The sequence below is a fragment of the Chrysoperla carnea genome, chromosome 4 (genome assembly GCF_905475395.1).
Source record: "Chrysoperla carnea chromosome 4, inChrCarn1.1, whole genome shotgun sequence".
In the NCBI taxonomy this organism is placed as follows: Eukaryota; Metazoa; Arthropoda; class Insecta; order Neuroptera; family Chrysopidae; genus Chrysoperla; species Chrysoperla carnea.
In genome coordinates this window covers 16786785-16799744 of record NC_058340.1, presented here as the reverse complement: position 1 = coordinate 16799744, position 12960 = coordinate 16786785, and the positions used below count along the sequence as shown (strand labels likewise).

Genomic DNA, 12960 nt, shown 5'->3' with positions numbered 1-12960 from the left:
TATACTAAATATTTTTAATTTTTTTGATAATTATATTATACTTAATACCAGTGTATGAGTAAAAAATTATTCCTAGCAATTAATTTTTTTTTGAGAAATTGAATAAGTGCATTTTTTTATTGTTTGTTTTTTTGTTTTTGTTTTAAAACTATATACAAATTGAAAGATTAAGATTTTCTTCTTTTTATATTATATATTAGTAAAGAAGACTAACTTGGATATGGGAAAACTGAAAAGAGGTCCATTTTGTTTTCATTAAATATTATATCACTGTACACAAAGACGTTGTTTTTAAATTAGATTGCTTGTTGCTTGATAACACTATAAAAGAGAATTCATTTGTAACAGAATGTATCAAAAAATCACTTCCTCAAACTTTCAAGAATCAATTGATTAATTAATATCAAAATTTTCACATATTGGTATTTTGTTTCCAGTCTTGAATATTAAATTCACAAGTTCAGATCTTTTTGGCTAGTAGGATCACTTCTTTCAAGATGAGAAAACAAATTTCGGATACACTCGAAATAAATAGGAAAAAATAAAATAAAAATCTAAAATAAAATGTTGAATTATCACATTTTTAACAATTATCAATACCTATTGGTAATGTTATTATTTAATTAAAAAAAAAAAAACATTGGAAAAATAATTAAATTTTCCAAAAAAAAAATCTATAATAAATTCTTAAAAAAAAAAAAAAAATTCTCTATAATAAAATGGCGATCAATCAAGCGAATTAATGAATTTGTGCACAATTACTAATAGATCGAGTGTCGTCATTGAAACACCGTTTCTTTATGAAATGTATCAGACTTGTGGAACATCGGTCGACCGTTTGAATCAGAACCATTTGTACGATTTAATGGTATCTCTTGTTGTGATGCAAAATTATTCTCCGATTTTGGTCGTGGTAAAGTCATACGTGTTAATGTTCGACCTAAATCGTGTAAACTTCGTTCACTGCTGCAATTTAAATGTGCAACAGATTCATCAGACATATTGACATGATCTGCTTCGGCTGCTAATGCATTTACAACTGCATTTATTGTTTTACTTTCACTACCTAAATCTTCTTCACGATGTGCAACTAAATTTGGATTTTTTCCTATTTTATTTAAACGTTCAGCTGCGACACTTTCCATTGTACGTCGCATTAATGGATATTGATCCAATACAGCATTAAAATGATCCACTGATAATGAAAATAAATTACAATAGGTTTCGGCACGTACACTTGCCACACGACGGGCATTTGTTAATAAACATATTTCACCAAAATATGAACCATCACTTAAACTTGTCGCAACTTCACCATTTGCCATTACAATATCAACAATACCTTCTTGGATGAAGTACATTTTTGAACCAATTGTACCTTCTTTAATTATAATATCACCTGAAAGCATATCAAACAAAATTCATGTATATAAGTTGATTCTTTCCTATCAACGACTAATATTTAAATGAAATGCAAAACTATAGGGTGAATAGCGTAAAAAAATATTATGTATCAAATTCGCTGTAATTTGTCTGGCAAATTATGTTTAAATATTCCCAGAAGATGTTAATGTAATGTGGCCGATTTTGACATATTTCCGCGGTTTCAAGGCCGCAATATCCGAATCAAACATTTTCAATGTTCGTTCGGATTCTTTCGCCGCGATTATCTCGCGAACCAGTTACGAAATAAGTCACATGACTGAGCTTATGCGACGCGTAATCGCGTATTTAAGAACTGAAAGCGTTTTTAGCAGAATTAGTTGAGCAGTTTTTTAATGGTAATAAAAAAACTGAATAAACAGAATGTGAAAAGTGGATAAAACACGTCATTAATCTGTAGAGATAATGATCGTTCCAGCATAAGCTGAAGTACATGTTCGAAGAATAATCTATGAAGGCTAACAAGGCCTTTTTTTAATATTTTTTTCCCTTTTTGAGAAGTTGGACGTGTGGACTACAGGGGTCGCACTCACACGACTTCAGTACCACACCGACTATGTACTACCAATTTATTATTATTTGGCATATTTAATTTTTGTTGGATGTTTGAAAATGGCAACACCGAGGGTTCCGAAGTTCTCACGATCATGCTGAATATATCTGAGGCAACCACACTTACAACGAATGTTTATTATTTCTCAGAACCAGCTGCCACCGATAACCATCTAGTAAAAATTGAATGCATAATATGTCCTACCATTATACTGGCATAATCTCTAATATAAATCATCCATTGTGTTTATGTCAGTTGGTTAAATTAGTAAAACTTGTGACAGCGATATTAAAGAAAATATTAGTGTGATACGTATAACTGACAAAATTTGACAATTTTCGTGTATCGTTAACTTCAAAAAATTTTCCAAATATGGATTAATATTTTTGAATTTATCAGTGAACGAAAATAAATAATCATAGAATCCGTAATAGTTTTTTTGTTACAATGAATTCGATGACTTTGAGATGTAGATATGTTCGTTCATATACAAAAAAAAAAGTATTTGGAAAAAAACTAAAGAAGACTATGGAATACAGTTTGTTACATGGGATATTTGTGGTTTACAAAGAAAATAAAAAAAATTATCGATTGAACTGTCAAACCAAAAATAAATTTTGGCGATTATTTTTAGTTGCAAACATAAATAACCCATCAGCATTCGCCAACCGTTCGGTAATCTTAAGTCGTGTGATGGGAGATTAACTTACGCCTTCTGCACATGCGTTAAATATTCTTTAGCTATGAAAAATTACATTTTTATATACATTTATTTTTGAATACACTATACTGATTAAAACGTAGTTTGATTAGTTGATTATTGAATGATGTTTCGGAGTGAAAATATAAGAGCAGAGTAATAATCTAAATAATTAAATTCATTTTACTAATTTCACCATATTTCTATCACAAGTGTCTTTAATTTACCTAGTACGACTTATAGTAAACTAACGAAAATACACGAACAGGTTCGAAAAGTTAATATTATTTTTGCTTACACCTTTACTCTCGCGATGAGAGATATTCTCACAATTTCTGAAAAATATATTTTAAAAAAAACTGAAGATAGATTTTTTTTTAAATCTGAAAAACAAAAATTAAATAAAGATATAAAAAGTTTCAACCACATTTACTATTTGAAAAATAAAAGTTATTATTTTTTTAATTGAGCGTGAGCAAGGCGATCACAACGAGATTGCTGACAGATTATTAGATTGTTAAATATTTCACATTACTTTTTTACGTATCAAGAAGAGATACCTTGTACATAAAATATAAATAAACAAATACTATAAGATAATATACCTGGTTGAAAAACTTCATAACGTAATTTTGTTACTACGTCAGACACAAAGTTTGAATCAGCGTTAGCAAAAAATGGAACGGATGCAACGAGCGATCTACAGTTATAGTTGATAACATCTTCTCGTAGTTTCTCTGATAATTCCCCAAGGATACATTCCTCATCAAAGAATTTCCCTTGATATCGATGTTCAAAGTATTCTGTGATTCTTTGTCGCATTTCTCTTGGTAATTTTCTATATGCCATATATTCTTCAACTTGTTTTACCTATATAGAAAGAATAAAATACAAATAAAAATATATAACTGTATTAAAAATTATTATATACTTCTTCTTACTGCTTCGCTTTCAATAAATATATTAAATCGTTTTATATATACATTTTATTTATTTTTTTATTTTTTGCTCCGGTTAAGGTAGCTCCCAAGAAAATACATTTTTTGTTTATTTTTTGAAAGCTGGAATTTTTATATTTTTTAATACAATCGCGGATATATAAACTATTTAGAGGGGTCCATATGAACCTATCATGAGCAATTTTTAATAATTTATAGTTTTATACTTGTTTGTCTTATTTTTATCGTATTTTTCAGTTTACTTAAAAAAACTAGAAAATATAAGTTAATTTTGGCGATAGAACGACGATGTTCTGGGATACCGATCAAAATTGCTCCGTAACGCTGTTTTTTGTATAAAATTTTAGATGATAATTTAGAAATTATTCCTTTGATCGCCAAAATGACCCAATTTTTGTATTTTGAGATTAAAACTACTAGACGTAATTTATATAAAAGTATCCAATTTTCTAAATGCATCCTTTAAAATATCCATAATAAAAAAAGTTTAATTTCAAAATTCGATGAAACTTGATAACTACGTATGACAATCTTGAACCGAAAGAAAAAAAAGCGGGTTCATTTAGCGATTGGGTGGACACTCCCCTAAGAGGTCCAAATAACATACAAAAAAGCAGCTTAACATCGCTTTTTGCGTTTTTAATGTAGAATTTGACTGGCGTATATAGAAAAGAGCTTAGTGAAAATGATACTTGAATTAAAGTTTTCCGTTTTTTGCGATAATATGGAAATTCAACGACGTCGAAAACAAAATTAGAATATATTAAGCATAGAGTCAGTCAGTTACATCAAAAAAGAATAAGAAAGGAAGAATAAATTTTATTCAAAAATCGGCAATTTTGACTTTTTAAACACCCGTTTATCTTAGAAACTATCTGTCGCCGAGTTTTGCTATCATTTGAATAAATAATCAGCAATTCCCCATGTTACCGTTACAGGGTTATTTTAAAATGAAAGCTGGATAAATAATTCTGATTATATCGCAATAATATTATCAACCAATAATTCATAAATAATCATCTTACCTTTTCTCTATATTGTCTTCGAGATGAATCTAAACTTTGAATTAAATTCGTTGCATGACCAAGGAACAAAGCATAACATGTCGCTCCAGAGATCATAGACAGCATTGTAAGCCACATATCAGTTAATGACTGTGGTGGAAATCTACCATAACCAATACATAACATATGTGACATCGCTTTAAACAATGCCCATGAATATTGTTCAAGCCAAAATGCCTCCTATAAACAACAATTAGATTAATACTACTTATAACATAAATGTACAATATTAAAATTTAATTTGTGATTCGTTAGAAATTGGAAAACTAAATCATTTCTGCTATTATGGTATTAATCAATGTCTCGAAAAAGTTGATTTCAAGATGACTGCATTTTGGATATTTCTTTTCTTATTTAAATTAGATTGGGATGAAATATGCCTGGCACTCAAGCGCGATTTACTGCGTTTACTAGTATTCCTTTCCGAAAATGGCTTATTTTAAAATCAGTTTAATGTCCTTTGAACAGCATAAATTATAATAGCCTGCTATCACCGCGTTAAGCATTAGTTTAATAATTGAAAAAAAAAATTATTCAGTCATTTACTATGACTACAATTTTTGTATAGTTATGTGTTTGACCGGTATGTATGTTTTTAATCTATTTCCACGTAACTTCATTAAGTCATGAACTAAAAACAAATTTTAATTTAATGATACTGTGTTGGGTATTAAATTAAGTCGGTGTAGCACTTTTCAAATATATTTTTGTGCTTTATCACGAAATTATAACCCCATAATAATTTAAACATAAAAAAAATCAAAAAACTAAAACCCCGACGAAATACAAAATAACGCTCTAAAAAGTAAAACTTTTTTATCTTAGAGGTCCTCCGGCTGTAATAACGGTTTTACTTTTTTATAACGATTTCAGATGAAATAATTTTATTGTATAATTATAGAAAGCATTTGGCGTTAGATACCGTAATCGCTTACGTCACTAACTCTCAAAAATGTTACCAGCTCTCGTACCATTAGAAAAATAGTGATTAGGAGAAGCAAGATGGGACATTGTAGACTTCTCTATTGATTTATGGTTTATTTATTGAAATATTAAAGATTAAACAAAGATTGAATCATGAACATCGTAAATGATATGCGATTTATACATTTTTTACAGATTAAAAATCTATAGGGCCAGAGAGGAATGTCTATCTCTCTAAAGTATATATAGAATTCATGATTTTAATTTTTGTCTTACTATGAATATACGAATCTAAATGCCTATTTATTTTAAAAGTTATTTCTGAAATTATAAAATATTCTCAGATTTACTCTTGAAGTCTTGGCGGTCTGGAATTAAAACAAAAAATAGTTAACGACATGAGGCTGACTGATTTTAAGCCCTGACACACCTTAACACAGCACAAACGTTGTAATATACTTTTGCTTAAATGGATTTAATAGAAACTAATGGACACTGAAAAAATAAGTGTTGACTGAGAAAGAGACGTTGCTTTACAAATTTTTTTGTATAAAATGTTTGATAAGTGTGTATTAACAACAACAGCTATATTCAAGTTTTTGAAAATTTGTCCCGAGGTTTTGTTTTTCTCCTTTAAAATACTGCGTACTGTTGCACAGAAACATATCATTTACAAGCAGTACGCATTCAGAAGTATGTTGTCTGCGCTTTTAGGGATACTTACGATATTCCAAAAATTAAACCTGCGAAAATTGTGAGAAAACTGTTTGCATCTCTAAAATTTACAAATTTACTTTTAAGGATAGTTTCACGAAGGTAATTTTACAAGACTTAGTTTAGACAAGGTTATTTACCGTTTTATTATAATCATTCTTTTATTTCTTTATTCAAATTAAAACCAATTGAAGGTGCTTTTAAATAAAGCTCAATAGAATTATTACCTGAAGTTCATTGATGGCTACCCATGAATTTGATGGAAAACCTTGTAACATTGGTACCAAAAACTGCAGACAACCAGACCAATGTCCAATTAGAAGCATCATACAAATTAAATTGAAAATTCTCATAAAAACACTAGCCATGTTCAGGAACTGTAACAAGAAAGGCTTAAGTCAGACAATATCAACATTTTATTTTTTCAATTAATATTTTATTACAATATTAATTAACAAAACTATTAAAAATTATAGTAGAAAAGCCTCCTTTTTTACTCTGCAGACAAAACCTACAAAAAATTAATGAATAAACAAATTAAAAAAAAAAAATATTATAAAACCTGCAAAATAAAATGCAAAATAAGCAATCCGTATGTTTGTTAAAGCTTTAATTTGTTAGATTATAAGCAATACAAATTTTCAATATAACTTTTCTTCGAATAATCTAAATAAATTTACTACAACTTTTATTTTTTCTAGTTAACAAGAAAAAGATATGGAAAAAAATTATTTTTAAAAGAGAAAAAAACAAAGAAAGGTGTTTAAAAATGGATGGATGTTTTTTGTGACAAAAATTCTATTTAAAAATGTATCTTAATGAGTTTTTATTTTATCAATAAATCATTTTTTTAATAACAAATGTTTATTTATTTCATTTTAAAACAATGTAGAATGGAATATATTCTTTTTTTTGTAATAGATTTTCACGATTTTATGATTGTGTGTTCTAGTATTTCGAGATTGTGCCAATGATATTGAATTTTGAAAAAATAAAACAAAATTTTGAATGAAAAAAATCAAAACATGCGTATTTGATTCAAGAAATAAAATTTTCGAAAAAAAAATAGTCGCTACGAAAATAAGCTAAACGTTGAAATGCAATTCAAAACGTTTTTACTTTCCTAAGTACTTAATTTTTATATTTTCTAAAATAAAAATAAAAGATTATTCACTAAAAATTTAGAATTTAAACCCCAATTACGTTTAAAAATTAAAAGAAAGCATGCCAATAAAAATTAATTAAAACAAAGCATTGATAAAAGCATTTAAAATAAAAGCTCATTTAAAAGTACAAATAATTGCATAGACATATTTTTAGCTGATATTTGTACCTTTGAAAAAATATCTAAAAAGCATTTTTGTTTTTTATAAGAGATTATTATTTTTTATTTTATGCTTTTTAAATATTGAATGCATGATAATAAAAAAAATTGATAGCATCTGATTTTTTAAGCTTAAGCTAGCGAGCGAACGCCTAGAAGAAGGGATGCGCCCCCTCCCCCTCGATCAAATAATATATGCGATTTATGAACATGCACGAACGTAAATATATTAAGAGAACTGAGAGTGTAATTGGCGTTTTCTTTTGTCAAATTTATTGAATATTTTGAAAACTTAAAACTTAATTGGACGCACTTGTGGACGCACCAAATTTGTATGTAAAAAATTTTGAATACAGAGCGCATGCGCATCAGAGAAGCCAGGCAACGGCGGGTTACCTTAAAAATCAGATTGCTTTTGGTGTATGACTTCTTTTTGTTGGTTTCAGAGCTGAGGCGCCCCCTTCTCTCCGTACGCTTTTTTTGAAGATTCTGCAAGATCTAGAAAACAAAGCGAGAAACACAAGATAGAGTAGAGAAAGAGAATAGGATAGAAAAATAGCAAAGCAATCACATTTTTATTAATTTTTTTTTTTTTATTAAAAATTAATTCTAATTTTATTGTATTAATCTAAAAATATAAATTTATATCATTAATAAATTAATTGTTAATATATATGTTATATGAATAATTAATTTTACTAATTGTTTTGATTAATTACTATATAATTAAAAAATGTTATGTTATCTACAGGTTAATTAAAGTTAAATAGATATAAAACACAAAGTACAAAAAAAGAAGGGTACACTATACAAAGAAAATTCATTGTTAATTCTATAATATGTTAACATTTTTCAAATATTTGAAATAATAGTCGGGGTAATAAGTGCAAATCGAAAGAACAAGAGTGAAGCAAGTGAGATTGACTTGAACCGTATGATATTTTGTTTCTTTAACTGTCTAGAATAAAATTGAAAATGATTTTCTAATTTATTGATAAAACGTTTTGTCAATTTGAAAACAAGAATTAAATCTTTATACATTTACTAATTACATCGCCATTAACTTTCTATGTGTTCTCTATGCCTTGAAGACTAGTTTTTCATATTAAAAAATTATCAGTAGCTGGGCGTTCTCTTTCATGAATCTCCGAAAATTCACACATCCCTAATTTATAGATATCCGAAAATCCGTTTTCGAAAATTTCCGTTTTAACCAGAAACTTTCAAGGTGTTTGTGGACCTCGTTGTATTAAATGTCATATGAAATTATTTTGTCTTTTATTATGGATGATTTTCTTTTTAGAATAAAAAAAATAAGGAATAATTATTATAAGAAGGAAATCAGAGTGCAATCCAAATTTTTCCGGATTCCATATAAGAGAACGGCTCACTACCGAAAATTTTCGAGGACCACGTTACTAGATTAATTATTAAATTAATAATTTTTTACTTATTATGATATACAATAAATTTTAAAGTCACTGATTTCGATTCGTAATTAGCGATTACAAAAACCTTATGGATAAGCATACAATTTCAGCCATTAAATTGTCGACAATATTTCTAATTTAATGCATATATGTCCAATATTGCCAATTTGTATGTTAATATTGTCAAACTATTTTCAACATATCAAAATGATTGTTAATTACGAGAACGATATTAGTTCTACAAATCAAGAGGAGGATATTAACGTATTCTGGTGTCAGTTAATTGATATTGCTTCGCTTTGATGCTTTCGATCTCTTTTTCACTTTTATTTCCCTGACTATTTATAAAGTAAATAAATGTTATCAATTTATTATAAGAATATAATAATAAATAAGTTGTTTAGAATTAGCAATAAAATTATTTTATAAGATTTATTTTTAGTCATTTATACAAAATATTTAGATAATTCCTAATAAATGTTTTTGCATGCTGCAGCTGCAAAGCAAGCCACTGAGCGCTAATGCACATTGTATTTTCAGTAACAGAACATGCATTTAATTATTATTTATTTTATATAAAGAGGTCTCTTGATAGATATTAATTATTATTTGCATGCAAAATAGTTTAATGCACAATTATTCATGATGATTTTATTTAGTATTTTACTTATTATACAATATACGGGATGGACATCAAGTTTGCAAAACTCTGAATATCTTGAAAAATTAATATTCAATCATGTCATAGAAACTAAAGTATCTTACATTAAAAAAACGTTTTTCTAGCTCTAGTGTCTAATGCAATTCAACCCAAAACTTTTGTTTAGCAAAATTATTTTTTATGTGCTATGAAATTGTGTTATTTAACACATGTTTCAGAATGGCCTTCGTATCGCTTATAAATTTCTGGCGGTCAGACCAGAAAATGCCACGTTATTGAGATTTTTTCAGGATAGTAATGTAAGAAGCTGATCACCGTTACGAAGTTACAAATTTGTTGAATTAAATCTTTATTCCATTCGAAGTGATCTTCAGACTGCTAGATTAAATAATCAAAATATATTATAAGTCTTGGAAGTTGTAAATAATATCGATTTTGTATGATATTCAATACACATAAATTTTTTCTAATATGTATATCGAAAATTATTTGAAAAATTATAAGTCTTGGAAGTTGTAAATAATATCGATTTTGTATGATATTCAATACACATAAATTTTTTCTAATATGTATATCGAAAATTATTTGAATCATGTTAAACAGCATGAATTTTTGAGATACTAATCGATGTTTTAGGAAAAAAATAGGTTGCATTAAAATTCTTTCTTGAATTTCGCTGAAGGAAATCAAATTAAATTTTTTTTAAACACCGACAAATAGATTTTTAGAAAAAAAAAATTGGATAAAAGTTTTTTACTTTCTTATCTATCATCAATTTTTCCAGATATTTGAACATTTCAAATCGTTATATCCATCCTGTATCTATGGACACAAACTATTTTCTATACACATCGAAAAATAAAAATTTCTAAAAAAAATAATTTTAAAAACTAAAGGAGAAATATGCTTTTACAAAAACAGACTTTATCAATTTTTTGTTTCACACTTAAAAATTTGGTTTTTTTATATTCTTTTCGGTAAAATTTGGTCTTTTGTTTTAATTTTGATATCTAATATTGTTTTTTGAAATGATTAACTTATTTTTTTCCAAATAATATTACTAAATACTCACATAAAATAAGCAACGTGTGTCATCCAAAAATTTTTTATTCATTTTTTGAAAGATTCAGACATATTAGTGATTTCAATCGTAGGAAAAGGTCGATTGAATTTACTGAAATCAATGTTTCGTAAGCTTACAAATTACAAAGTTTAAAAACTAACAGTGTCCGATACTATTTTGATATGGTTATTATAAGTTTAAAATTTAATTGATAACGTAAAAATTACTGATGTGATTAACTGTAAAATAGAGCTATAACGTGAATTCGAATTCACGTTCGTTTGAAAAGCTGTTAATCCCTTGTGCTGTTGAAACATAAGACGAACTCAACATTTGACGTGTTGTATATGATCTCAGACTTTAAACTTGAAATATTTAAAGGTTAAAAGATCTTTAAATAAAAATTGAGTTTGTGCCTGTACTTCAAATATTTCGAATATGAAACTTTAATTTAAAATATTTTTAGAAAATAATAGTCCTTCAACATAAATAATCTATATTCCAATCTATAACGATTATCCGGTTAAAAACCGACATTTTTATCCAATTACGAAGCTTTTCGATTGGTTAATAAAATAAATAACAAAAATAGAAAGAATCATAATATTTATAGGTTAAGGGCCAGATGTAGTATTTGAAAGTCGTTTCAGAAAAGATGCAGATTTGAGTAGCTATTTTCAAGAATCAAACATTTCGGCTATTTCGTAAAGGGGAATTGAAAATTACCATTGCTAGGGGCTTCTCTTTCAAAGAAAGAGCTAAGAAATTTTTGAAGTGAAAACTTGTTTAGCCACATTGAGCGATTTTATTATAAATGTTGTTAAACAGGGGGTAAAAATTTTAGTTTCCACATGCACACCTCATTTAAAACACCGGTTCACGACAAATACTTGAAAAAGCATAAAAGATGAAAAACTATAAATACAGATGAAAGCAAATTAACCAACAGTAACTTTTGGAACTTACTATACTATTATTTATTATAAATAAAGATTTTTGTTGAAGAAAAAAGGTTTACGATGGAGATCAACCTTCTAAGTTAAAGTGTTATTCTATTTCTTACCGTTGAGGGTCAAAATTGGCTATTAAAGAAACCCGAACAAATAGGGTAAAATAACTAGGTCAAATCTGATGTCAGAATGTTATGTCCGCCATCAAATTCTGCAACTTTTGATTAAGTTATTTTTTATTGGTTAACTACAAAAAGAGATATTTAGATGTTTCGATTAAAATGGCCCAGCCTATAAATAAAAACTTCCATCCGTATATTTATATCTGAAAAACTCGAGAAGTATCTACTCGATGGATTGAATTGAAATTTTGGTCGACCATTGCGTTTATACCCAAGAGTGTTTAAATATATCTAGAGTTGGATACCGAGATAGTCACGGAAACGGAATTTTAAAGAAAACTGAAAAAGCGGGTGAAAGTCTTATACATTTCAAATGTTCTACTAGATTATTTTTATTTACTCCTCTAATAATGTATATCAGACCAAAGTCATAGCGAAACGTGTCTGGGTTTATCTAGTATGTTAATAATTTCAATTTTCAAATTATAAAATTTAAATTTTCTTACTATAATTAAAAAAATATATAGTTGTTCCAAAGATTTAACCCTTGTCCACCAACTGTCAAGCCATTCTGAAATAACTATCAAATACTAGCCCTGGCTTTTTACTTATTAGAACCCACTGAATGGTTTATTGGATAAATTACCTATACTACCAACAACGTACAGTTATAATTTATTTTCGAAAAGCCTTAGGGAGATTATCCGATAATAATTTTTATATTTTTATTTATTTTGTTTGTGTCTGAATCCTTCGTTTTATTTATTTATTTATTTTTTTCGTTTTTACCAACAAATTCACATTCACTACAATAGTAATAATAATAATAATAATAAAAAAATTTAATGTGTTAATTTGTATGCAATAAATGAATGGTCTTAAATGAGATAAAAAATATAATATACTGACTGCAATTAAGGTATCTACCTTTATTTTAATGATTTTTCTGGCATCATCAAATGATATAATTTTAATTGTACACAAGTGTTTAAACATTGGAGTGTTGTGCAATAACGTACAAACGGTAATTGTTAACAATAAAGAATGATGACA

At 27.4% G+C, this 12960-nt stretch overlaps 1 protein-coding gene across 3 annotated transcripts in view; it reads right to left on the bottom strand.

Moving 5' to 3' along the window:
* Positions 1-713: 713 nt before the first annotated feature.
* LOC123297774 (potassium/sodium hyperpolarization-activated cyclic nucleotide-gated channel 2) overlaps positions 714-12960 on the bottom strand; it is a 444758-nt gene continuing 432511 nt past the window's right edge. For 2 of the 3 annotated variants that reach the window (XM_044879549.1, XM_044879550.1), the window contains exons 6-9: positions 6585-6734; positions 4681-4899; positions 3302-3566; positions 714-1399 (exon numbers count right to left, since the gene is read on the bottom strand). In XM_044879549.1, coding sequence (XP_044735484.1) covers positions 780-1399; positions 3302-3566; positions 4681-4899; positions 6585-6734 — 1254 coding nt within the window. In that variant the 3' untranslated portion in view covers positions 714-779. Of the gene's footprint in view, positions 1400-3301; positions 3567-4680; positions 4900-6584; positions 6735-8077; positions 8180-12960 lie in introns of all 3 variants that reach the window. The other variant, XM_044879548.1, reaches the window with a different exon arrangement.